Source organism: Marmota monax, unplaced genomic scaffold (assembly GCF_021218885.2).
Source record: "Marmota monax isolate L192 unplaced genomic scaffold, Marmota_monax_Labrador192_F-V1.1 WCK01_AAM20220418_F8-fsc00006, whole genome shotgun sequence".
Taxonomy (NCBI): Eukaryota; Metazoa; Chordata; class Mammalia; order Rodentia; family Sciuridae; genus Marmota; species Marmota monax.
Genome location: NW_026693712.1, coordinates 495,795 through 521,914, shown reverse-complemented (window position 1 = coordinate 521,914; position 26,120 = coordinate 495,795). Strand labels below are relative to the sequence as shown.

General features: G+C 37.8%; 1 protein-coding gene across 3 annotated transcripts in view; it reads right to left on the bottom strand.

Annotated features, from left to right (window-relative positions):
* The window catches only part of Sncaip (synuclein alpha interacting protein), a 153,334-nt gene that overhangs the window by 21,069 nt on the left and 106,145 nt on the right, over positions 1 to 26,120 (bottom strand). For all 3 annotated transcript variants that reach the window (XM_058584197.1, XM_046460460.2, XM_046460458.2), the window contains exons 4-8: positions 22,944 to 23,812; positions 21,171 to 21,350; positions 12,824 to 12,937; positions 4,669 to 4,794; positions 526 to 695 (exon numbers count right to left, since the gene is read on the bottom strand). In XM_058584197.1, coding sequence (XP_058440180.1) covers positions 526 to 695; positions 4,669 to 4,794; positions 12,824 to 12,937; positions 21,171 to 21,350; positions 22,944 to 23,812 — 1,459 coding nt within the window. The remainder of the gene's footprint in view (positions 1 to 525; positions 696 to 4,668; positions 4,795 to 12,823; positions 12,938 to 21,170; positions 21,351 to 22,943; positions 23,813 to 26,120) is intronic.

Here is a 26,120-nt window from a genome sequence, read left to right as displayed (position 1 = left end):
ATATATGTTATATATAATATATATACATATATATTATATGTATATATTTATATATGTTATACATAGTATATATACATATATATATATATATATATATATATATATATATCCATCCCTAACCTTTTTTTCTCTCTCTCATGATCTTGATGATCTCCTAGAATATTAAGTACAGAAGGTTGAAGATGATACATATGTGCGCCTTCAATGTCCTGCTACATAATCTGGCCCTGAGATGTGAACATGAAGGCTCTCTCTCCTTTTTTATTGTGGCTCAAATTCCCTTTTTAGGGAGCTTGCTCTGCACTTTGTGGTTTAAATATCATTTTGCTGCTGCAGAGATGGCATGTTCAGCATGAACACTGGATGTGAACACTTAGGATGGGGGAAGAAAAGAAGAAGAGGAGAATGCTGGAAATTCCCTCTACCACTGGAATGAAGGGAGCTCACCATGGCCCTTGGCCTGAAATCTGTTCATGACAATGGCAAATCATAACTTTGTTCTCACAGAATCTCGAGGCCACTTACTCCTTTAGCTGCTTGGTTAACTTTACCACCTGTGAGGCTAGTGACATGCAGGTCTCGACCACCACCAGGTACCGGGAGCACAGGGTGTGCCCCTGACGTTCAGCGCTCTGGGAGGGCTTTTCCCCAGCGTGATTCTGCATGGTGACGTTTGCTCCATACTCCACCAGGGTCTGTCAGAAAATGCAGAAACATGGAATTGTATCAGGTCCTCCATCTAAACATTTTTTAATGACTGTAACAGGATCAAGAAAGAACTCTTGTTATTCCAAAGCCCGTGGAATTGGGGGTGGTGATACCAGTACCTAGAAAAGAGAGCTGCTGGAGCCTATTTAGGGTTGAAGTCTGCCTCCTCCCTTCAGAGCCTACAAAGGTAGAGCTGGACCCATCCTACTATCCAATCCTACTGTACCCTAAGGCGGAGAGGTCTGGGAAAGGGAGGAGGCTGCTGCTCTCCATAGAGCTCTTTCCTTCCTGAAAGGTATAATGCTTGTGGTGGTTGGGTTCCAAAAGAATTGTTCGTAAATTCAGAGATGCCTGTAAGATGGGAGGAATGAAATTCTGCTTATCTGTTCCTATTTGCTTGGGCTTTGATAGCTGGTTTTGTAACAAACCTTATTGATCTCTTTCTGAGCCCACCTGACCAGAAATAAAAAGAAAGAAGAGATGGCATGGCAGAGATTGGGGAAGCTATGAAGCAGCCCAGACCCTTACCATGTGTTATGGCCAGGATGTGTTTGTGGACTGAGCAGACTTTGTAGAAGGGAGCTTGGTGGGAACTTGCTTTCGGCATCCCCCATTCACACACAAAAGGAGAGGGTTCTCCAGAAGCACTTGACAGTGGATTGCCCCATAGGGTGAAGAAATTTATAGGAGAGGATGAGGCAAAGTGGGGGGCCAGGACTCCTATGTCAGGTACTGGTGGGGAAGACCCTACCACGGCACCCATCAGACAGATGTCATCTGAGGGTTGTCATAGAGCATGTCAGTGATCACAGCCAAAGAAGCAGTGACAACTTTCAGGGAGGACATGGCCTTTCCCAGTTAAGCAGAGACACTTGACTTTTTTTCTCTCCATACCTTCTCTTTGTCTTTGATACTGCAGCATGAAAGACAGAGGGGAGCAGGAGCTAAAGTGGTGTGTTAAAAGCAGATCAAGCCTCACTCCTCATCCTACATCCTTAATTTGGCTGGGGGTGGCATTGGGAGAATGCTTTGAATCAGAAATAAGACTGAGGTTTTAAGCTGGTTTGAAGTAAATTTTAATAGTCAAAGACAAGCCTAAAGCTATGGAATCTGGTCAAGGTATCAAGAGTAGAGGAGGAGATTTGATGCAGTGTGGCAGAAATCAATACTTTAAAAGCATAAAAATTTTATTTAGTTTCTATTTATACTGTGATGCCATTAGACTCCACACAAAAAAGCTGTCACATCAATATTAATTAACCACCACAGTCTGATATATTCTTTGACAGTTCATGGTGTGATTGCAAACCTTTAGATTTATTTTGGTAGTAATGTTTTTTTTCCCACACACAATACATCTATTTAAATTCTTAGGCTACTTAAATCTCAAAGAGCATTAAGGAGCTTCTTTTTCCTTTTGGTTTATGATCACTCACCATGAAAGGTCAAATCGCTATAAAGCCATTGCCACCTTCCTCAAGGGGTGTCCCAGAGACCCTGTCAGCATCGAGCTCTCCAGGAGACTGAGTATAAACACACACTGTTATTACTCCCCTGGACTCTGACCTCTGCAGTTTTCTTTCCACTGTTTTCCTTCCTCAGTCCCCTCCTCACTGCATAAGGTCCCTTGCTCACTCTCTCAGTCTCGTTTTCTTTTAAATCTCACATCCAGCGGACAGACCAAGGTTATCCAAGTTTCCACATCCATCGTATCTAGCGCCAAAAACATCATTTGTGTTAAGTGGAGTGATGAATGCTCTGGAAGGACTGACAGCCTCCCTTCACATGTTAAAAAAAAAAAAAAATAGGCCCACACCTGTAATTCCAGAGGCTCGGGAGGCTGAGGCAGGAAGATTGGGAGTTCAAAGCCAGCCTCAGCAAAATCGAGGTGCTAAGCAACTCAGTGAGACCCTCTCTCTAAATAAAATACAAAACAGGACTGGGGATGTGGTTCAGTGGTTGAGTGTCCCTGAGTTCAATCCCCAGATCCCCCTCCCCCTATTAAAAAAACAAACAAACTAGCATCTTACATAGAATTAGTGATAGCAGCTGGATGTCTTTGGCTTTCAGTTATTAGTACAAGCTGATAAAAAGTTTATTCCAAGACTATTTAACATTAGAGTATCTTGTGAAAGGGAAATATATGATTTTCAGTGTTCATTCAATTATCTTTTTGCCACAAAAAATAATGCTACTCCTTTAATCTTTTTGCAGATGTTGGGAAGAATTTAAATTTCTTTCCTTTATATACTTTCCAGTTTCTTACCATTCCTTTTATAAACTGGTGTCTGATGCCTTAAATTAGAAGATGTGTGTTTTGCCAACAATAATGGGAAAATGTTCAGACACTTTATTTCCTATCAAGTCAATTCTTCAAAGAGCAGTTTCATGTGAGTACAAACTATAGTAAGTTTTCTGCTGGATCTCTGCTTTTGTTTTTATTATTAATCCCCTTTTTATATTCAAAGTTTTTCTGTGTAGTCTCCTATTATTTCCTGAGTCCTCTCTACTTTCTTGAGTAAATGGTTCTCACTGCTTACTTTTCTATTTCAAATACAGCCTAACCTGCACACAGTAGGGCATCAACAAGTACCTGTTGAATAAATGAACACACAGGGTTTGCAATAAAGGGAATAATGCGTACATAATCCAAAAGGAGTGCTGCTTTGTAGAGGTGGAAAATGTGTTACATGTTACAAGAACATCACATTTTGAACTGTATGAAATCGCTGAGGTGGAAATACTTTCTCCAGTCATGGCTTTCAACCATGTGTTGTCAATTTCCCTTTCCCTGAGATGTGGGGGGAAAAATTCACAAATGTTCAGGCATTTTCAATGATAAGAATGGTCTGATTGGCCTGATCCTGGTAACCATAACTTATTGTCAAAAATAAAATTTCAGGCCAAACCTAAACTTCAACTTTGTCTGCCAAAGTCTTTGCTGTCCCTACACTACTGCTCCTCGCCCACCTGTTCCTCCTCCTCCTTAGGTCACCCTCTCTCTTTCTTCTGTCCCTGAGGGCCTTCAACATTTTCCAGGTGGAAAGTTCTATCCAGTTTTCACATGCATTCTCCCCCCACCTTCTGGGATGGCTCTCAGTGCCATGTGGAAAGTGACTCAGCTTTGGGCAGCTCTGTATTCTGTGGCATGATGAGATACCATTGCCTCTTTCTGCAGGAACCCATGCTCCTGGAGGGCTCCTCACATGGACTGGAGCAGGCAGAAGAGCCTCCCTCCCTTCTCCTGTGGCTCTGCTCCCCAGTCTTTTAATATCATCTCACACATTGAACACAAGAACATTTGGAAGGGATGCTGGGCTCAAAGCATGAGGCTGCTTGAGGCCTCTGGGTGGAATGGTTAGCCGACCGAGGCCCTGCCTAAGGTCCAAGAGGATCAGAACAAGGGGAAAAGCCCTACAAGACCGACGAATTTTTAGTCTCTCAAGTGGACTTCTGTTGTCCTCATTAGTGCATCTCTCCTCCCCAGGTATGCGGAAAATAGGACAGATTTTCCAGAAATGTATTAGAAGGATTCTTCATAGTAGGGGAGCAGTAGTCTAGCAAGAATGTGCTGTGTTTTCCCCCTTTCTCTAAAGTAGGGCTGAACTTCTCAAATGCATTCAAAGAGGCTCAGGTTTAGTTAGGGGTCCAAAAACATGGATATATTTTTTTATTTAGTCAGCATTAGGGCTTTATAGTGATGTTACTTTGGACTATTGAGAGAGCAGTACAAGTCCCTTTCAACACCCTCTGATGCTCCAGGAGAAACTCTTAGGGCTATTTGTGCCTACATGTGTGTGGATTTTTAGAAATAAAAATCTGTAACATTATAATTCTTTATTTACATCATAAAACAAAGGTGAACTAATCCAGGCATTCTCCCAGTGAGCAAAATTTCCATTTTTTTAAAAAAATTATTTGATAGCTCCTTCCTGTCTGCAGAGCAGCAGCACTGCATACCTGGATGCACCCGAGGTAGCCGTGCTGTGAGGCGACGTGAACAGCACTGTTGCCATCCTGGTCCACTTCATCCAGCGAGATACCTTGTTCTTGCATGAACTGAAGAAGCCACAACAGAATCTTCTCCTGTCAACACAAGAACACTAGGAATCACTGGAATATCATGCAGAGAAGCCACATATGAAGACAGAGGAAAACAAGACTCTAACTGGTGAAGAGTATGTAAAAGAAACTCACCTGTACCAAAAGAAAACTTCCATTCAGTACAAACTGAAAAATCCACAAATCTCTTACCAAAAATGAACGAAAGAGGAACACAAAGGGGATTCTAAGAGCAGGATGTTACCTTGGAAATGCTCTGGTTTTATTTACTTATTCTACCGGTGGGAGAACAATTCACAGAAAGTTGAAGAACTTCCTAAAAGTCACACAGCTAGACAGATCCAAGGTTGGAACTAGAATCAGGTCTTTTGGTTCCAAGGCTCTGAAGACAATGTTTTGGCTATTGTGTTAAACTGCCTGTGGGTTTCAAGTACATTCATAAAACCTTGGACTACTGAGATAGCTAGCTTTTACTTTTAAATTTATAATTCTTACACTGTGCCTCCTAATCCCATACCTCTGGCAAATCAACAGACTTACAAAAAGAGATAACACCTTAAATTGTCAAGATAACCCCACTGAAATACAACCTGAAACCACTTGTTGGTGGTGTTTTAAAGGCAAAGTTTTTTTTTCTTCTTCCATGTTAAAGGAAAGGGACCAAAAGCTCTGAACATAAACCTTTCAAAGGCAAAATCGTAGAGCAGTCAGTCTGTTTCGTCACCATCTGTTTGCATTTTACCCAGTGTTTTGTGGTATTTTTGTGTTATGCTTGGCCTTCAGAGAAAGCAGGGGGATGGGATTTCACTGTTTTAAAATAGAAAAATTAAATATAAAGTTAAAAAAAAATATGAGAGTGGTAAAAACAACAGCATGAAGTTTAGTGGGTGGAATTTGACATTTAAAAAGATGATCATGTGTTTGAAATAGCCTTGAACTTCTTTCTTCTTAGCCTTTTAAAGGATTTTTTTTCCAGTTATTTTCTCAGAGTGGTCATGAACTTTTATACTTTCCTGGATTAAATTTGCCTTTATCTTCCAAACATGCCAACTAATCTGCTAAAGGAATGTTGGACAAAAACAGCCAGTTCCTTTAATGTTTCACCTCTTATGCTGGGGGACAGGGTGCTGTTTATGAAGGTATCTGAGACATCAGGGACAGACTGAACATTTGCACCACACTTTTTCCAAATGAGCAAGTAGGGAGTAAGGAGTCCTAAAGAACAAGATGAGAAAAATGTAATCACTGCTTACAGCCTCCCAAGAATGCACCTGGGGAAGCAGGGTGAGTGTTAGCTGCAAAAGCAGACAGACCCTGTAGAAAGTGAAACCCTTAAGGATCCCCCAAGAAGGAGCAGAGCCCTAAGGTGAAGGTAGGGAGTTATATATAGAGTTTGGATATTCTGATATGCTTATATTTTGATATGCTCACATATTATCTATGCAAACCTGGAGAAAGTTGGAGCTGACATTTTGGTCCAGAACAGGTAATTTTTCCACATGTATGAGGTAAAACCACTTCCTTTACCTTTCCTAATTGGGTAGGAAAGAAATATTGCATTACTTTTACTTGGAAACAGATGATTGTACTATGTAATTTTTCTTTTTTTTTGAGAGAGAGAGAGAGAGAGAGAAAGAGAGAGAGAATTTTAATATTTAATTTATTTTTTAGTTTTCAGCGGACACAACATCTTTGTTTTGTATGTGGTGCTGAGGATTTAACCCCGGCCGCACGCGTGCCAGGCGAGTGCACTACCGCTTGAGCCACATCCCCAGCCCCTGTAATCTTAACTCCTTAAAAAAATCTCAGTGAACCAGGATTGCAAGTTTGAGGCCAACCTAGATGACTTGGTAAGGCCCTGTCTCAAAATAAAAATAAAAGGGATTAGGATGTAGCACAGTGGTTGAGTACTACTGGGTTCAATCCCTAGTACCATAAAACAAATAAACAAATCAATGAGAACCTCAATGAGAAGTACTTTAGGATAAAAGGCATAACCAACCATTCTACAGTCAATGGCTAAGACATATGGATACTGCATGAGGAGGGCGGCCTGCTGTGTCCTCACTGGTGAAAAAAGATGGTGCAACCATATGCAAAATAAGCTTCTTCTGTGGGTCATTTTTAAGCCACAGTAACTTGGTTTGCTCCATAATATTAGAATATGGATTCTTAAAACTATAGACTGAAAGAAATTTTAGGGAATCATGCAGTTCAAACAGTCCTACTTTATAAATCAGAAAACTGAGGGAGAGGACATTTTTGCGTACTCTGATTTCTAGCAGCTCATTATTTAGTGCAAAGGAGTTTAAGGTATTTATCAATGTATTATCTGTACCTTCTTTTCATGCAAATTTTCTTATTTTTTTTTCAGACCCAATTATATAGTATTGTGGATACTATATTTGGATAGTCCACCTGCCCAAAGCATCATTTACTAAAATCACAGTATTCTGACTTTTAGCAGTGGGTGGGTGTAGGCAGTGGAATACAGCATTTCATAAGACTAGGAATTTTCCTGTTGTGGAAATCTGGGGTGAATCTAGGGCTCTTTGCAGAAGCCTGGTTACCATGAAGAATGAGACACACGAGGTCCATGTGAGCCAGACACAGTTCCCTGGCTCCAGAGAGCTCTACAAGCCAGGATCAGTCTGTATAGTTATAATAAACTCCCTTATTTTCTTACAATGACAATTAGAGAGTTTACCTAATTTAAGACTTACGTAAAGGAAGAACAATTTTTGATTGTTCAGAACAAGTCAGGTGTTTGCCCAACAACTCCAAGTTAGTTTGGTGTTTTTATAGGACAATTTACTTTCCAAAGAAGATAGGCAGTTGGCTTAGCCAGTATACAAAAATAAAAATCCTTCCCATTATACCACACAGAGAAGTACTACTAAAAGAAATTAGCTGATTATATGCCTGGTCTTTTAACCATTCTCATTTAGGATTTCTGAGATGGACATAGAGGTGGCTAGCATCTGTAGTTTTGGTAAAACCAGAGAAATTCTGCTTGGGTTCTGGGGAACATACCTGTGAGATGCACAATTTAAACAATACCTCATGAGAAGGTCAAAATATATATGGCCACTTTCTCCTTATTAAAGCACATGTGTATTTTATCTATAGGAAATTGTGTCTACCTCCCCTTAACCCTTTAACATATCTCCCCCCTTTCTCTCTCTGTTTGTGTCTATAGGGAGGAGAAGTTAAAGAAACAATATAACTTTGATTTTCATTTCCCTGTATTACTTTCAGAGAGCATCCAATGCTGTCACATAGATGAAAAGGCCCTCTGCATTACTTCCATTTCACAGAATGATTTTCCAACTTACATTTCATCCCTGCACCCACACATGCATCTCTCTGTTCAACTTGCATCTACTGACTAAAAACTTCCTTCATGTACCAATTTCCTTTTCTAGGGATTTTCTGATCTTTTGGTAACCTGATATAGTATTGTATTTTATGTGTTCCCAAAGGCAATGCAAGTTGTTTAAAGAGGCAATTAATACATGTAATTTATGAGACTTGCTGGATAAAGTCTAATAGAAAATTTAATTGAAAGTATGTCACAGTTTTATTGCTGGTATCAATAAAATCTCAATAGTTTGTGGTGCAATCACAAGTTCTGAAAAGAGTCAGCTTTGTTTGCAGCCATAGATCATCAAATCTACCATGCCATTGATTTTAAGATTCATTCCAGTTTTTGAGAAGTTAAAATGTAGGGGAAAAATGGCCAGCCATAATTTCATAATGTCATTTATTGAAGTAAATGTAGAATCTGGAGATGGTAAACTGTGGGGGGAAAGGTGCATGCAAAAATTGATTAAATAGGTTGAGGCCCAAATAATTCTTTGGCAAGTTTCTCTTATTTCTTTAGCTATGGTGAAATAAGTAAATAAATAATACTGATAGCAATAAAATAACAAATTATAACAGTCACAACTGTCGATATTTATCTAGTACCTTCATTGTATTGGGAAGTATGTTTGTTTTTTACTCAGTCTTTTGAACAATGTTATAAGGAAGGATCTATTATCCATATGGAGTAGATGAGGAAAGTGAGGTCCAGGGAGACCTTTTCTTCTTTCCTTTATTTTCTGTAAATGAATGTTTCTACGGCCATGCAGCTAGTAATTGGTGACTAGGATTTAAACCCAGACAGCTTGAGTTAGGGACCAATGCTTTTCTTGACTCTGCTTTCTATCTATGAACACAAACATGCACAACTACTCATTCCTCCACTGCCGTTAAATCTAAAGGACATTCTCTCTTTTTCAGGCCCATGGGTCAAAGAAATCACTGTTAACTGCCTGTCAGACTGTGGGCTGTGGAGTTCTGGCTCAGTTGGGTTTTTTTGAGATCAGTATTTGCAGAGCAGATGGATGCCAATGCTAATCAAAGATTTTTCTATTTTTCTCTCATCTGAAAATGTAGGCAGCACTTTCAGGTTGTTTACTTATTTCTGCACCATGGCAGTGAGACAATAAAGTCAATGGAATAATAATGTCAAGGGAATAGTCTCCTTTCTAAAGTCAGTTGGGGAGAAACGAGAAGAACAGAGCCTGCAGGAGCATCCCTCTTGCGGGCAGGTCTACTGCTGCTCAAGCACGGGCATTCATAGGAATTGCTGAGCCTTTCCCTTTTCAGAAAGTGCTCTTTGAAAGTATCTGTTTCAGGGCAAACCTTTAAAATGGAGAATAAGTACAGCATAGGCAAAGGTGCTCTTGGTAAATGCTTGATGTTGGGATGCAATTTTTGTAGAAGGATGTCCTGACCAAATGGCATGTAAATGATTCAGAAACAAGGAATTACAAGCTTGATGTTGAAAGGCACAGAGAGCCAGTGACCAATGCAGAACAGGCTGATGCCCCAAGCAGCTGCAGGTCGGAATCTCTGCTGGAAGAGCCTGGATGCAACCTTCATGTTTGAATAAAAGAGCCCAACTTACATGGGCTTTGAATAGGAGCTTCGAATCAACATGGTTGTGACTCAATTGTTTTGGCAGCAACATCCCTCTTCTGGGATGGCAAGGCAGGCCTGGCTAAGGACACCTGCTTGTTCCCCCAGTCTCCCCATGCTTTCACCTTGGTGCTCCCCGTGGCATGTTCCGCTAGGCACCATCAGGCAATGAAATAATTGTACCCTCTGAGACTTCAAGTGTCAAGAAGAGGAAAATCAATTCCTATCACCCAAAGATCTATCACTCCAGGAGGCCACTAAAAACTGCTGGCTACCCTGTGGTACTGAAGTCTTTAAAGGTAATTTTTACAAGAAAAAGGACACAAATTGGGAGTCAAATGGAGCCCATTCTTTAAGAATCGCTATGAGGGGCAGAGGGCAACTAAAATAAACGGAGAGAGGAATTTTCCTTGGTGCTATCTTTTCCAGAGATATTTACTGAAGAAACAAAAATCAGAACACACTCAAGTACCTGCTTGATGTAGAAAAACTTGCATGTGCTGAATTCATTAGAAAACTGTTCAATAACAGTCTTCCTTGTGAAAATATTAGCCTTGTCATGGTTCCAAGTTCAGGCGTCTCTGCAGGTTATCTGTTACATAAGTGGCTGTGGCGGATGTAGGACGGCTGGACAGAATTCACAGATCTAAAGGGCTTTTATATTTTCCACTTGGGCAGGAATGCTCTCCTAAGGGTGCTGCCCGGCTGCCCCCCCCAACCCTCAAAGTTCTACTTAAGGTCAATAAAAAAATGCTTGAAATAATCTAAAGATTGGTAATAAAGTAAAGCAAACGACACAGCTCTTCCAACAAGTCAGTAACTTCCATAGTTTCCTCTACTTCAGCTACACTTTACCCAGCCAGTCTCAGACAGGCCCCTTTCTTTTGTGGTATCCCAACAGATTCAAAATTATGAGGAACCTGCTGTGAATAAAGAAACTGGTATATATGAGCAACATTTCCCAAGATGAAGAATGCTGAATCTGAGATTCACTGAGAGGCTCAGAACAACTCTATCTTTTCCTCCTTGACTCTGGTAAACTCTGCCACAGATGTCTAAAAGTCCTTGTTAGGCTTTATAGGCAAAAGGACTTAGGGACATGAAACAATTACCCACACAATTTAATAAAATTCTGTTTTATACTGAAAGTGATTTATAAAAATTAACAGTGATCAATCCTCCTGAGCATTTAAAATTTGTATTCTTCCTTTTGCCATTATAAGCAAAACAGCCACCTAAGCCAATGCCTATCAATCACTATTGGTTGTTTTTAGGACATTGTGGATGGGGACTAGCCAGTAAAATGCATGAAGAAAACTGAGTAACTGAAACATTTCAGACAGTGGCTTTTACATGTCTTAAATGTTCTTCCTGATCCTTTCTCCATTTCATAAATTTGCACAGTTGCTCACTTCAATGAGCAATGAAGTACTCTGTATATCAGTGTATTTATTGTTAGACAAAATGTAAAAAAGTCTTCTTCAGTTGTATCAATGCCACTGTTACAATCTGTACCAATTTTCTACACAGATGGGGACAAATAGAAACTGTCCCTGGAGTCTGAGGACCAGAGCAGAACTCTAGTCTTTTCTCTTTCTAGCCATTAGACCATGTATAAGTCATTCAACTTTCTTTCTTCAGTCCCCTCATCTATACAATGGGGTTAAAAACATCTCATAGAGTTGTTTTAAGAACCAGATAATGTATACAAAACCCAATAGTATAGAGCCTGGCACACATAGGAAACATTATGTGTGTATGCCTCTGAATATATAATTATATACATACAGTTTATTTATATTGTTTGAAATACATTTGTATCTGTATTAATTGAAGTTACTAAGGTACAAAATAAATGATCAGTTAAAAAAAATAACAAAACTATCAGCTAGCATGACTCCAACTAATGAAAGACTGGTCAGGCTCAGTGGTGCACACCTGCAATCCCAGCTACTCAGGAGGCTGAAACAGGAAGATTCAAAGTTCAATACCAGCCTGGGCAACTTAGCAAAACCATGTCTCAAAATAAAATGAAAAAGAGGGTGAGGCATAGCTCAGTGGTGGAGTACTTGCCTAGCATATGCAGGGCTCTGGGTTTAATCACCCCCTTCTGTTAAAAAAAAAAGACTGTGACAATATTTTTCAGTCTATTTTTTGAATTTGGGACTATTATGTTTGAAAAATCATAATCTCTTATTGACAATACCACAATTTACTGCCACTGGGAAAGTTTATGAAGTCAAAGGGATATAGTTATATGCATGAGAGGCATTTTCTTTGCCGCAAATGTGATTAAATCTATTTTAATGCAGTTGCTGACTTTATTATTTTTAAGACTGAAATTGGTATTTTGTGGTTCCAATGTTGTTACAAGATAATTTATACTCATCTCCCTTAAGGGAAGATAGGTTTTTTAAAAATTTTTCACTCTATATACTGGATTCTGATCTGGGTATATCAATTACTCATGCTGGGATTTCCTAACAGAAATTAGTTGTAACTAGTTAGTGTGCTCATCTTTACTTGAGCAGACTTCCTTGATTAATGTCTTACAAAGATTTTCCTTCCAAATGTGGGTTTAATAAAGTATAGCATTTTAACTTTTGGTAAATGTTAAATGTACTTATTACAAAAATCTGAAAATATTGAACAAAAAAGAGCCACTTATAGTTCTATCTCTGCAATAATGACTACAAATATGTTGTACCATAGTTTTTTTTTTCTGGTTTTACTTTCTATTTCTCTTTCTGTCTCTTCAAATTTCAGAGTTGGCACCAAATTATGGGAACAGTTCTGTATCATACATTTTAATTAATGTTACATAATTAGTTATACACACGAGAGGAAATTTCATATGAGAATTCCATCATATGAATATAGCTTTATTATTTATCCAATATGCTATTCTTGGGTTAACAGATTGTTTAAGTTTTTATTTTTTCATTAAAAAATGCTACAATTACTATCATTGCTTAAAAATCAATGAATATATTTTGAATATTTTATGTTTGGATTTTGATGAACAAATAAAAAGAAAACAAGTCAATTATATGGTGCATAAAGGGAAGATAACTTAAAAACTCCATACCTGGCCATAGCAGCCTGCATAATGAATAAGGCTTGGAAAATCCTTGGAACAACTCAGTTCAGCAATAGCTTCTGTTTCACTCACCATCCAGCGTACACACTCCAACTGACCATTCTAGATTTAAAAGAAAGAAAGTCAAAGTAATTCAGGTTTTAAAAATATCTCTGCACTCTTTCATGATCCACTTCTTTCACAATCGACTTCTTTCACTCTGCTTAGTACTTCTGAGATTCATCTAAGCTGCTACTTTTTATCAGTATTTTACTCCCTTTTTTATTGCTGAAAGTAGTCCATTGTCTCACTAGATCACAATTTGTTTATACAGTAACCTATTGAGAGTATTTGGATTGTTTCCATTTAGGGGATATTATAAATAAAGTTGCTATAAATATTTTTTTTGTGAATATGTCCTTTCATTCTGATAGGTAAATATGGAATTTACTTAGTCTACATAGGGTAATTTCCAGTTTATGACTGGAATTTCTGGATCATGTGTTGGTGTGTATTTGACTTTATGAAAAACTGTCAGACTGGTTTCCAAACTGGTTGACTACACTATCACTGGGAATGCTTGAGCATTCCAGTCGTTTCATATACAAGCCAGCAAACAATGTCAATTATCTGTTATTATTAAAGTTTGTAAGCTAGAGCAACTATTTTCTAATACCCAAATAAAATAGTATTGTATCTGTTAATGAAAAATTAACAATCCATATTTAAAGTGCAAGAAATAAAATGAAGAATTGACAAACAGGATGGAATTGAACTAAAAAGCTTCTTCACAGCAGAGGAAACAATTAAGATGAGAAGAGGGAGCCTACAGAATGCAAGAAAACTTTGCCACCTGCACCTCAAATAGAGCACTAATCTCCAGAATATATAAAGAACTCAAAAATCTTAACACCAAAAAAACAAAAAAACTCAATCAATAAATGGGCAAATAAACTGAACAGACACTTCACAGAAGAAACATGAATAGTCAACAAATATATAAAAATTGTTCAACTCTAGCAGTTAGAGAATGCAAATTAAAACTATACTGAGATTTCATCTCACTTCAGTCAGAATGGCAATTATCAAGAATACAAGCAACAATAATTGGCAAGGATGTGGGGAAAAAGGCACATTCATACATTGCTGGTGCGACTGCAAATTGGTGCAGCCAATATGGAAAGCAATATGGAGATTCCTTAGAAAACTGGTAATGGAACCACCATTTGACCTAGCCATCCCATTCCTTAGTTTATAACCAAAGGACTGAAAAACTGCATACTATAGGGACACAGCCATATCAATGTTTATAGCAGCACAATTCACAATAGCTAACTGTGGAACCAACCCAGATGCCCTTCAGTAGATGAATGGATAGGGAAACTTTGGTATATATACACAATGGAACATTTCTCAGCATTAAAAGAAAATAAAATCATGGCATTTGCAGGTAAATGGATAGAGCTAGAGAATATAATGCTAAGTGAAGTTAGCCAATCCCACAAAACCAAAGGCGGAATGTTTTCTCGGATATGACGATGCTGACTCATAATGGCAATGGAGGTGGAGCATGGGAGGAATGGAGGAACTTTAGATAGGGCAAAGAGGATGGAAGGTAAGGGACTGGGCAAGGGGGTAGAAATGATGGTGGAATAAGTTAGACATGTAGGAAGACAGAAATGGTGTGAAAATACTTTGTGTACAATCAGTGAATTGAAAATTTGTGATCTATATGTGTAATATGAAATGAATTGCATTCTGCCATCATGTATAACAAATTAGAATAAATATAAAAAAAAGAATACAAGCTACAATAAATGTTGGCTGAATGTGTGGAAAAAAGGTACACTCAAACATTGCTGGTGGGGACTGCAAATTGGTGCAACCACTATGGAAAGCAGTTTTCCTTAGAAAATTTGGAATGGAACCACCATTTGAACCAGTTATCCCCCTCCTCAGTTAATACCCAAAGGACTTAAAATCAGCATACTACAGTGACACAGCCACATCAATGTTAATAGTTCAATTCACAATGGTTAAAGTATGGAACCAACCCAACTGCCATTCAACAGATGAATGGATAAAGAAAATGTATACACATGGAATATTACTCAAACATAAAAAGAATAAAATTATATCATTTTCCAGTAAATGGATGCAACTGGAGAATATTATGCTAAGTGAAATAAGCCAACCTCCCCTACCCCCCCAAAAAACAAAGGCTGAATGTTTTCTCTGATTTGTGGATGCTAGCTCACAATAAGGGGTGAATTGGGGAAGAACAGAAGTATTTTTGGATTAGACAAAAGGGAATGAAGGGAAGGGAAGAGGAATGGAAATAGGAAAGATAGTAGAATGAATCAGACATTACTATTATATATATATATATATATATATATATATATATATGATTATATGACCAATGTAATCCTATATCATGTATAACCAGAAGATAAGTTACATTCCATATATGTATAATATGTCAAAATTCATTCTACTATCATGTATAACTAATAAGAACAAATTAAATTAAAAAGGACAAATTAAATTACAAAGGATCTGAAAAAGTATAGCACCTACAATTATGTGCATTATATATTTGATAATAACAATAAGTAACTGTTAATGGTTTATGTATTATTATACTTTCATCTTTAGAGTGTACTCCTTCTACTTACTAAAAATAGAGTTTACTATCAAAACATACACACACACACACACACACACACATATACCAGGTAAATATCTTAATTGGTCAAATGTTAAAATTTTAAAAAGGAAAATACTCTTATAAAAGAATCAGTTTTTCATTGGTAAATGATAAAACTACCAACACACAAGGTCAAACAGCCACAACTTGGCACATTTTTTAGGAAAACAAAATGATTCTTAGGATCAAGAAGAACAGGAAAGTAGAAGTAGGTAAAAAAAAAAGAATGTAATTTTCTTGGAGTCTTTATAAGAGGTTTTATGAAGCCAGATATTATTCTCATCATTTTTTAGAATTTACATTTCTCTCCTATCTTGAAACCATTATTGGGTTTTACTCTCAGGTACTGTGAGAATTTCAGAAAATTAACAAAACATTTAAACAATTACAACACAGTTCATATAGAGGAAAAAGAATAAGAATGGTTGTGGGATCTCATGAAAATCATCTCATGAAAATCAAAGGGTGAAAAATGGAGTAGATGAAAGGGACTAGAAGGAGGGAGGAGGGAAGGGAAAGGGGCAATATTCTGGAATGACATTGACCAATTAGGTTTTTATATTCTGTGCATGTATGACTATGTAACAATGACTCCTGATATTATGTGGAATTATAATGTATCAATAAAAATGTGGAAAAAATGTAGTCCACATATATTTGTTGAGGATTTTCAGGACTACTTATAGTATGATAGGCATATTCTAATGATTAAGACCCACACAGACTCTGGATTGGATTTAAATCCCTAGCCTGTCACTTAGTTACAAGATGTTGGGCAAGTTACTTTATCTCTGTAATAAGCAATGGATTCATCTGTGAAAGAGGGTTAATAGTAACTACCTCCCTAACATCACTGTGAGGATTAAATGAGATAAAGCATGCAGGCTTCCTAAGCACAGAAAACTTTTACCTTCTACTATTAGAACGCTTCCTTGGACTCTGATGGTAACTCTGCAGACAAATGAGACATTTAATCAGCTTCCTAGTTTGCACAGCGTGGAACACAGAAAAGGAGTTACTGTGGGCATAGAGCCAGGGAAGGATTCAAAGAGGGTAGCATTTATGTTAGCATAATAGGATTATTGTCTTTTTATTTTAGAATCCTAATACTTATTTTCTCAAGGTGAAAAACTCTATTCTAAAAGCTAGATAGAAGAGGTGATCTGCTCATTCTTTATCCTTCCTTATTTGGATAATAGAATTTCAGTCAGCATTTCCCATCTATTTGCATGCAAATTCAGTGCCCTCTTTTTGAGATATAGTCATGTGCTACATTATGATGTGTCTGTCAACTTGTATATACTACTGTGGTCCCCTAAAATTACAATGGAGCTGAAAAATATAGCACCTACAATTATGTGCATTATATACTTGATAATAACAATAAACAACTGTTACTGGTTTATGTATTATTATACTTTCAACCTTAGAGTGTACTCCTTCTACTTACTAAAAATAGAGTTTACTATCAAAACACCATATCTTGATTCCATAAGAAGGCCACTTTGACCTATGCCCTCTGTGTTTGTTAAGTACACCCTATGATGTTTGTACAAGCACAAGATTGCCTAACAACTCACTTCTCAGACCATATCTTTATCATTAAGTGACACATGCCTGTATTTGCATGATTAGATGTCCTTCTCTGTGCTCCTTCTTGCTCTGGGAGGTTGGGTTTGGCTGATGGAGATCAGGAAAGCAGAGTAAGTTTCAGCTATCCTCTGCTCCTGGCTTCCATCTAGAGGGTTTCCAACTGGCCAGATGAGTCCTTCCTCCTACTAATGGATTAACTGACAGTACTAGGATTACTTTGATGCATCCAAGATCAAAAGCTGGCCAGTCCTTTCTGATCAGTCTCTCTAGTTAAGGTTCTTGCAACCATTCCTTCCCCAGCCCCTCCAGGCTTTAGGGTGGTAAGTGTGCTCTGACTGTTGCTGACCCCAGGAGACTGCACTTTCCAATAGACTCCCTTCATTCACTCCACCCACAATTTGGTGTATAATAATCCCGTCATTACAGACTTCCTTTAAATTTGAGTATGTCCAATGTTTCTATCAGAAGCGGACAAACAAACCTACTATATATTTTGTTTCATTCCCTTTGAATAAAGAAAGGGATAGGAATTCTATTCATTAGATACAAGAAAAACGGTTCAAATAAATTGGTATTTATACAGCACACAGAAATATGAGGCAAAGTTTTAGTAATTTCTTTCTCTCTCTCTCTCTGCTCACATTTGTTTCCACTCTAATTTTTATTATTTCCTTTCTTCTGCTTGCTTTGTATTAAGTTTGCTCTACTTTTTCTAATTTCCCAAGGTATATGATTAGGCTATTGCTTTGAGATCTCTTTCCCTTTCCTGCATCTTTTACAAATTTCCCTTTAAATACAGCTTTAGCTGCATCCTGTAAGTGTTGTATTTTCATTTTATATAGTTTCTAATTTCCTTTATGGTTACTTCTCTGACCTATTAATTATTTTAGAGTATATTAATTCTTTACACTTATGGATATCCCAGATTTCCCTTGGTTATTGATTTCTAATTAGATTCTACAGTGATTGGAGAGCACAACTTTGTATTTCAATACTTATAAATTTACTGAAATTTGTTTTTTATCTTAACATAGGATTTATCTTAGAAAAATTCCATGTACACTTGACAAGAATGTGTACTCTGTTGTCATTGGGTAGAATGTTCTTTTAGATGATTATTAGGTCTAATTTTTCAAGGAATCAACATTTAAAATAAATAAAACACTGCTAAGAAGGCAGAAGAAATTATTATATCACTACTATGAGTTTGAAACCAGTATCACTTGCAATAAATATAAATACCAAGAAAAGAAACAAATGAACCAAAACATGATCTAATTCTAGCAAGAAATTTTTGCCTATCAAATTCTCTGGGTCTGGGGTTGCTCAGTGTGTTAAAAAGAAGTCAGTAAGGTTATGTGTTTGAAGTCATCTTATCACCAGACCAACACTGTGCTTTTGGGCTTAATCAGAATGACTGAAGAGAAGAATAACTAGGCAATTAAGGTCATTTTATTCCAGGTCTTTTTAGCTACTAAAATAATTTCTTATTAGTTCCATTTTAGAAAACAAGATTGCTTTAGTATTAGACATTTTAGAAATCCTTCTCCATTTCTTTTCTTAGCCATCTCCAGAGATACCAATAATGTCCTGAACTCTCAAACTATCTACTGTTGGGTCTTTCAAAAAGCACTCAATAAATTCTGCATGTGACTGGCATAATATATTATGTTTCCTTGAAGGAATTTAAGAGTGGGGGAGAGATGTTTTTAAGTTCTGATATGACTTTAAAACCCCCTTTCTCAGGTAATCTTTTCACATAATACCTTATCTCTGACTTTGCTCCCTGTCAGCTAAGTCATACTATCCAAGAAACTTCAGCCTGTTTGTACCAAGTATGTTTGTCTTTAATGACATCAGGGCTCTGAGACCCTGTGTGTAATGAGGTGAAACACCTGGGTACTGGTGTTCAAAATAAGGCCCCCAAATGGAAGAATGATGACCCTCAGGGCTCTCTCAACTTCATCAGTGTCTATCAAAATGCACTGAATGGAGAGAGGCAGGACATACATCAGGACTGATTTCTAAAGGGGGTGGTGGTGACACTTATTATGAAATATTTGTTCTTACTGCTTTTACAAATTCTAGATTAAGTAATGGAGTGGAAGAGCACATCCACTTCTACAATCATTGTCCAGAAGTAAAAATGAGAAACCTGTGACGCCAAATCAGTAACAGCTTTTGGGTCTTATGAATTGGATATTTGTCTTTTATTCAAATAAAAACAAAAACATTGTTGTTTAACTTTGCAGACTGCTTATGATATATGCATATCTTATATATCTTATATGATAACAATACTTTGTTGACTACAGGAGCTTGGGTATGAAAGAACACTCAAACATGTATACAACAGGAGGTATTTATGCTGAAGATTGGCTTTTTTTAACCATTAAGTTTCCTATGTATCTTTCTTCACAGAGATTTTAAATCCATCAAAACAAGCATGAGGGTGCATAAACTAAGAAAAACATGGGCTTTTGTCCAACTACAATATACCATTAGTTATGAAAACTAATGAAAATTACATTTTTATAAACAATAAAGCAGCAAGGCAAATGTCAACATTCACTGGGATTCCAAAAATATTTTATTTGTCATTGACACATGCCCATTGATGATCACATGTAACCCCTGTTTTCTTACAGAACTTTGTCACAGGACTAAATTTCAAATTTGCCAACTTGCACTGGTGTTACTGATGACACACCTGTCTTATCTACCAGGTTACCAGCTCTATAAGAACAAGAGTATGCCTTATTTAAATATGTATCTCCAGTGTCTAACTGGAGATACTAGATAGATGGGGTACATTCTGATAAACTCAACTAGACCAAACCCTGACTTCACATTTAATTTTCATCTCTTTATGGTGGCTGTTGTAGTTGAGTTGCTTGAGTTGACATAGCATTGTTCACAGCCAAAGGAAAATTATACCCACTATGGTCATAGGTTTCTTATTTTATTAAAATTATTTTTTATACTGTTTTTGAAGTCATTATTCACCCCTGAGCAAAAATAAATAAAATTGAACACATTTGCAATATATAAAACTTTACTGAATGATAAACAAGTTAAAGATACAAAAATTCAACTTTGCATAAAAGATATATCAGAGGTAGGAAGATTATTTGTTGTTCAAATGTAACATGTTTCATAATGAATTCACAAGTAGGTTATTTTAACTAGCAAGTTCCCCTAGTCAATATCAATATAATTCCATTTGTAAAAAATGTGATTATTTGACTTTTAGAAGACACAACTATTATGAAAGCAAAGTACATATGCAGAAGTGCAAGATGTATTATATTTCCTTGAACTTCACGTCTGGCTTTTTAATAAATGTGACTGAATTCTACATTTATTTGCCAAAGATCTTTAAAGTAACTTTAGTTTAATAGCTAACCTTCTCATGATCTGTTATATTTTACAGAGCACTCACTGCAGTACTATAAAAGTCCATGTTTTCTTGTATTGTGGTTTGTAAGTTTTAACTCCATCCTAGTTGGCATTAATTTGTGTAGTTTTTGACAGCATATTGTGCTATGCAAAAACTAAATGCAAAAGCCACACTGATATTCTAAACAACTCTTGATACCTGAAGACATTTAAACTTCGGATCTGATCCATTAAAAGTCTATTTTATTATCTGAAATACTCCTGAGTGCTATCATCCCTGAAAACACACCTTTTCCTCATTTGTCTTGCTCATTATTCTCACGTTAGGAAAAAATGACACAGTGTCTGATAGAGCCAGGTATGGTGAAGAATTTAAATTGCAGTCACCATGAATTACACAAGTCCTTAGCACTGCAATGGATCATTTTCCTCTCTATTGTCTGATTTGAAGCTTAACTTATTGGACAACAAATTGGAACAAATCTCAAAGCAGCTAGTGATGGAAATGGGTAATCTCTGACATGTGATGCGTTCATTGATGTTTGCTTGATAAATCACTCTCCTCTCCCTCCCGTCTAATACTTTAGCTTCACGGAATCTGAAAACACAGAAAACTGACTTTAGCTGAGGAGAGCCAAGCCCCCAACCAGTCACCTTGATGGCCAGGCCTGCTGGTGTCAATTTCTCGGTATTCCGCTCATTGAGGCAATCTTCCCCCATCAAAGAAGTGAGGTGCTGGAGACATTCTGCGTGTCCCTGCGATGCAGCGATGTGTAACAGGTTGTTTCCATTTTCATCATGAATTTTGTCTAGATTGTCTGCAGCTAGATGTGGCTGTACAAACAGTAGGATTAGAAAACAAGTCAACACATCAGAATAAGAGTCTGTGGGGGTTTTGCTCTGGGCTCTGGGAAGAAGTAATAAGCTTAATGAAGCCCTAATGGCAATGTAGGGATGAGAAAGTCAGAGTTCCTTGCCATTACTCCTTGGGATAATATGCCTCAGAATGTGAATTCTTAAGAGATGGGTCTTCACGTGAGACGTGACATCAGGGCTGGGGTCAGTGGGCTGTGGAGGCTTCAATTTGGCTTTCTAAAATGCAGTGACATTTATGGTAACTGGGAGGGTCCCTACATGTCTTCCCCTCTTGACTGCTAGGTCCTTGAGCTGGGGCTGTTTTATTCCCCGCTGTAGATCCACTGAATGAATAAAGAGACTACTGGTTTCTACCTGTCTGAATTGTGGAGAACTGGTTTTGACTACAAACTACATGATGTCTGCATCTACTAGTGTTTAGTGGGCACCTCCAGATACTGTCACCTCCTTATTGCTCGTGGGGGCATCTGGAGGGTACTTAGACTTTCGTTTTCTCACCTCTAGTGAAACTGAGTTCCCTGAATATGAGATGGTTGATATAGAGATTGTTGGGGAACTAAGTGGTGTTCGCAATTGGGAAATATGAAAACATGGTAAGATCAAAGGAAGGGAATAAACCAACGAGAATAAGAGGAAGGAACCAGGAGAAATGGAAAATATATTTTCAGGAGAAAAAAAATTACCACTTTATTTGATTAAACTATCCAATTATATTGTCTATGGCAACAATGTTTGTGATAATATACCAAGCACGTTATATTTTATCTACGTATGGCTTCACACTAAGTAGAAATACATGTCCAAGAAGCAGTGATTTTCTTGAATGAGGCTTTAATCAGCATTGTAGTAGGAGCCCAGGCTTGCTACTGTTTGATCCATGCCTGGAAGCCAGAAAAGAACAATGCAGGCAGATGGAGTGCTATTTGAGTTGAGCTCTGAGCTGAAGCAGAACAGACTTTTCTTACATCATGTTACTCTGTGTCTTGAGTCTTGGGAAACACTACTTCAAGCTCCCTAGACATGCAGAGCTGGAACTAAGTAAAAACTACATGTGGGTCAGAGGGCAATCAAGCTCTAGGGTAAGCTTCTATCTGCAAATACTTTGCAAACATCCTGGCCCAACTCTCCTGAATAATGATCAGGATAAAACAGAAAACTCTCTGTTCACATATTTGGCAGGCCTGTCATCGACAAGGAACTGACATCCCTACAAATAACTGAGCGAGAGCATTGGGAACCATTTGAAAAGCAAAAAGAAAGACTTCAAGATTCAAGTGAAAAAAAGTGCTGGGCTCTCTTTGTTTTAGGTTAAATCTCTTTATTCCAGTTGAATTTTAAAAGTTAAAGTGAAATAACACTCCTTCTATATCAATTTGTTTTCCCTGTATTAACCTCCTAACTTTTTATTTTAAAACTCAAGAGGTCACACTCCCCAACCAAAGCCACAAGAAAACATTAAACAAGATGCAAAATGCACATAACATCATTGTTAAGAATGCAGCTGATAACAACAGCTCTCTAGATTTGTGTATACCAAGGAGAGATACTTACCAAGAGAGATATTTGTCCTTCTTTCACGATGTTCAAGATGCTTTTTACTTTTTTCAGATACTCACTCCTTTCTTCTGGGCCTTGGGAGCTGGTCCAGCTCATGCCCTTGACCGGCTCTTCCAGTTTGGATTCTGTTTCTGCAGATTGCAGGTGGAAGCCCCGGAGCCGACAGTCCGGCATTGTCTTCTCAATCTTTCGGCTATGCAGGTCACTAAAGGCCTTGTTTAAGAAGTCTTTATTCTGGATTTCTGGCTCATATGCAGAGCCACATGTAACCAGAGGAGGTGAGCTCTCAGACTCTTCAGTGGAGAGCTTGTGCTGGTCGCGGAGGACAGTTGATGCTTTTCTCAAGTGAGGGCTTTTCACAGGAGAAAGAACACAGAATGGGGTCATACTGGATGGTGAGTTCTCAGTGCTTCCTGTAGAGGAGGCTTTGCCAGAAAGGCCATTGATGGTTGTGCATAAACCCAAAATTCTTTTTTCTGAAGTCACCTTGGTAAAAGAGGCAAGCTGTTGACTGGATTTAATGTAAGGCACATCCAGAATCTCATCCATGTCGAGGTCGTAATGTTCCAGTTCGCCCAGTGCAGTGCTGGACTCAGAGCTCTTACTGGGCAAGCCTCCCACTCCATCTTCAGGGCTGAGCTCCTCAGGCGGGGGGCCCTGGTCAGACTCGCCCACCTTGGGGTACTCCACTTTATGGTTCTTTTGGTCATCACTTTCATTGTTCTCTAGAGTCTCTGGCTGATGTTTGAGTGGGGAAACTCGCTTCACTGGGCGAAATTTACTGTATACCTCAGCAATTCCTGTGGGCTTTTGTGCGTTTGTAATAAGAGTTGAGACTCCACAATTCCAGCTAGAGCTAGAAACTGTTTTGAAAAAAAATTAAAAGAGAAGACTATTACATTGGAATGCTGCACACATCTTGACCATGCAGGCAGATGTGGTCCACTCAAGTTATGCTCATAATTAAGCCCCTGTGTTAAGGAGATGACTTCAAGAGGACATATGTCCTTAAAAGGAATAATTTATACTTACTATTGAAAACAGTGAAAGATGAAACATGTTGACCAACAGAATTAGAAGATGGGATCCTCTGTGTTAAATGAACTTTCAAATGAAGTTAGGGAGGAAAAGGGATACATTCACATACATGCACACACACACACTCCTCTCTAACATTTAAGAAGTCCCATATAAAGAAAGGGTAAATTACTTAACATTGCACAAACTCAAATGTGATTTACTGGCTGGGTGACTCATTAGTTTTCTATTAGGTGGTTACGGAAAGAACAAAAAGGAATTAAGTGGTCAGGAGTTGAATGGACCATGGGACATAAACCATGGTTGAATTAACCTCACCCTAAGCTAAGTATCCTAAGTCCCCTTTCATGCAAGGGCATCTCATGGTGCTTCTGGCATTTGACACAGCAATATCATACACTAACACCTCACAACAGAGCATGCTCTTCAAGATTTAACACTGCCCTCTATTATTAGGAAAGCTGAACATGAACAAAAGGAAGAGTAAGTTGTAAAGGGAAGATGGGGTAGGAAGACTACTTTTTTCTATGCAAAGTTAGATAAAGATTTTCTGTTGGTTTACATTCAACTAAATGTCTGGTTGAGATGGAATAGAAAGTGAAACAGATACATTTAGAGGTGAAAGATAAGAATCACTACCTTTCCTACTTAGCCTCAATGCAAGATCACTCAGCACCTCCTCACTGGGGCAGGCAGATGAAGCAGCAACAGTATCCTCAGCCACGATGGTGTTGCTTCATCTCTGGTAGATGACAGGCATAGCACCCTTGGAAGCTTACAGGACACTCATTTATAGGTTTCTATTGATAGGTTTCTCCTGCCACTTAGTTTACAGCATTCTCCATCAAAGAGATGAGATTTCAGGACATGCCCAATTAGAAACCTCTCATGTATCTCTTTTCTTTGGAATGACAACAGGTGGGAAGGATTCAACCCTAAAGCAAGCATACATGTGTGTCCTTTGCTTAAAGCACAAACAAATAATGAAAGACCCTGAAACAGGTATGTGTGTTTAGCTCTATTAACAACAGCAATGAGCCCTGGCTAGTCCTGATTCTTGGGGTGAATGCGTTCATTATTGAAGTTCCCTAAATTTAGGTTACTAATCATTTTTTCTGCCAGAATGTGTTCCAAAAGGATTCAGAGAAGTTCTGGAACCAAGCAAAGATATGAGAAAGAGTGTTTTGAATCTGAATGCTATATAATTGTGAGTTAGTTCTATTCCCCAAATGGACCACAATACGGTGTGCAATTTCAGAAGGTCTTCACTATGTGGTCCACCCCTGGAGCCTTTTTGGCTCTGGCATTGTAGAACCTAAGAAGAAAATACTACCAGCTATGAAGAAGGGCTGGTCTCTCTCCAATAAGTAACATGTAACAGAATTTGCAGAAGGGAAGGAAGGTATCAAGATGGCCTCAGACTGCTGCTTCTCTTCTCCTTTCTTGGCTCCAGTTCTTAGTCGTACACAGTGCTTGCCCCAGAGCAGACAATTAACAAATGCAAGTATGTGAATTTGAATCTCACTTTGCACAACACATTAAATCTTTTAAAATGCACAAAAGTGCATCCTTCTGAGGGATTTACAGTTTAATTTCACAGGGGACAAAAGTCCTGTTAATAAACTCAGAGGAGTGATAATCAATAAGAGCTAGATTTTCTAAAGTTATTTATGAAATGTAAATATGCAAAGGCAAAGACTAATTCCAGTTGGTCCCTTATAAATTTAAAAGTTTTCTGTCATTTATATATCCTTTTCTCTCTAAAAAATGTGAAGCTATGAAAAATTAACGTCTGCCAGAAATTTTTGCCAAGCCTTTCTCTCTCTTCCTTGAGCACACATGGTTACTTATATAAAACAGCAGATAGTGTACACAGAGTTTATAAGGTGTAAATATGCCTTTGATTTTATTCTATAGCTTTCTAAAAATGTTTTATTGGGAAAAATAAATATCCATAGACATTTATGAGATACATACTTATTATGGTATAGTATTTGATAATATTTGCCTTAATTTTCTTGGAACTTCTAAAAAATGTGTATCTCAGAATGTATTAAAAAATTTAAAGTACTTGTCTTAGTGGGTCAATACAACGAGTGCATTGTACTGATATATTTATATATTATAACAGGT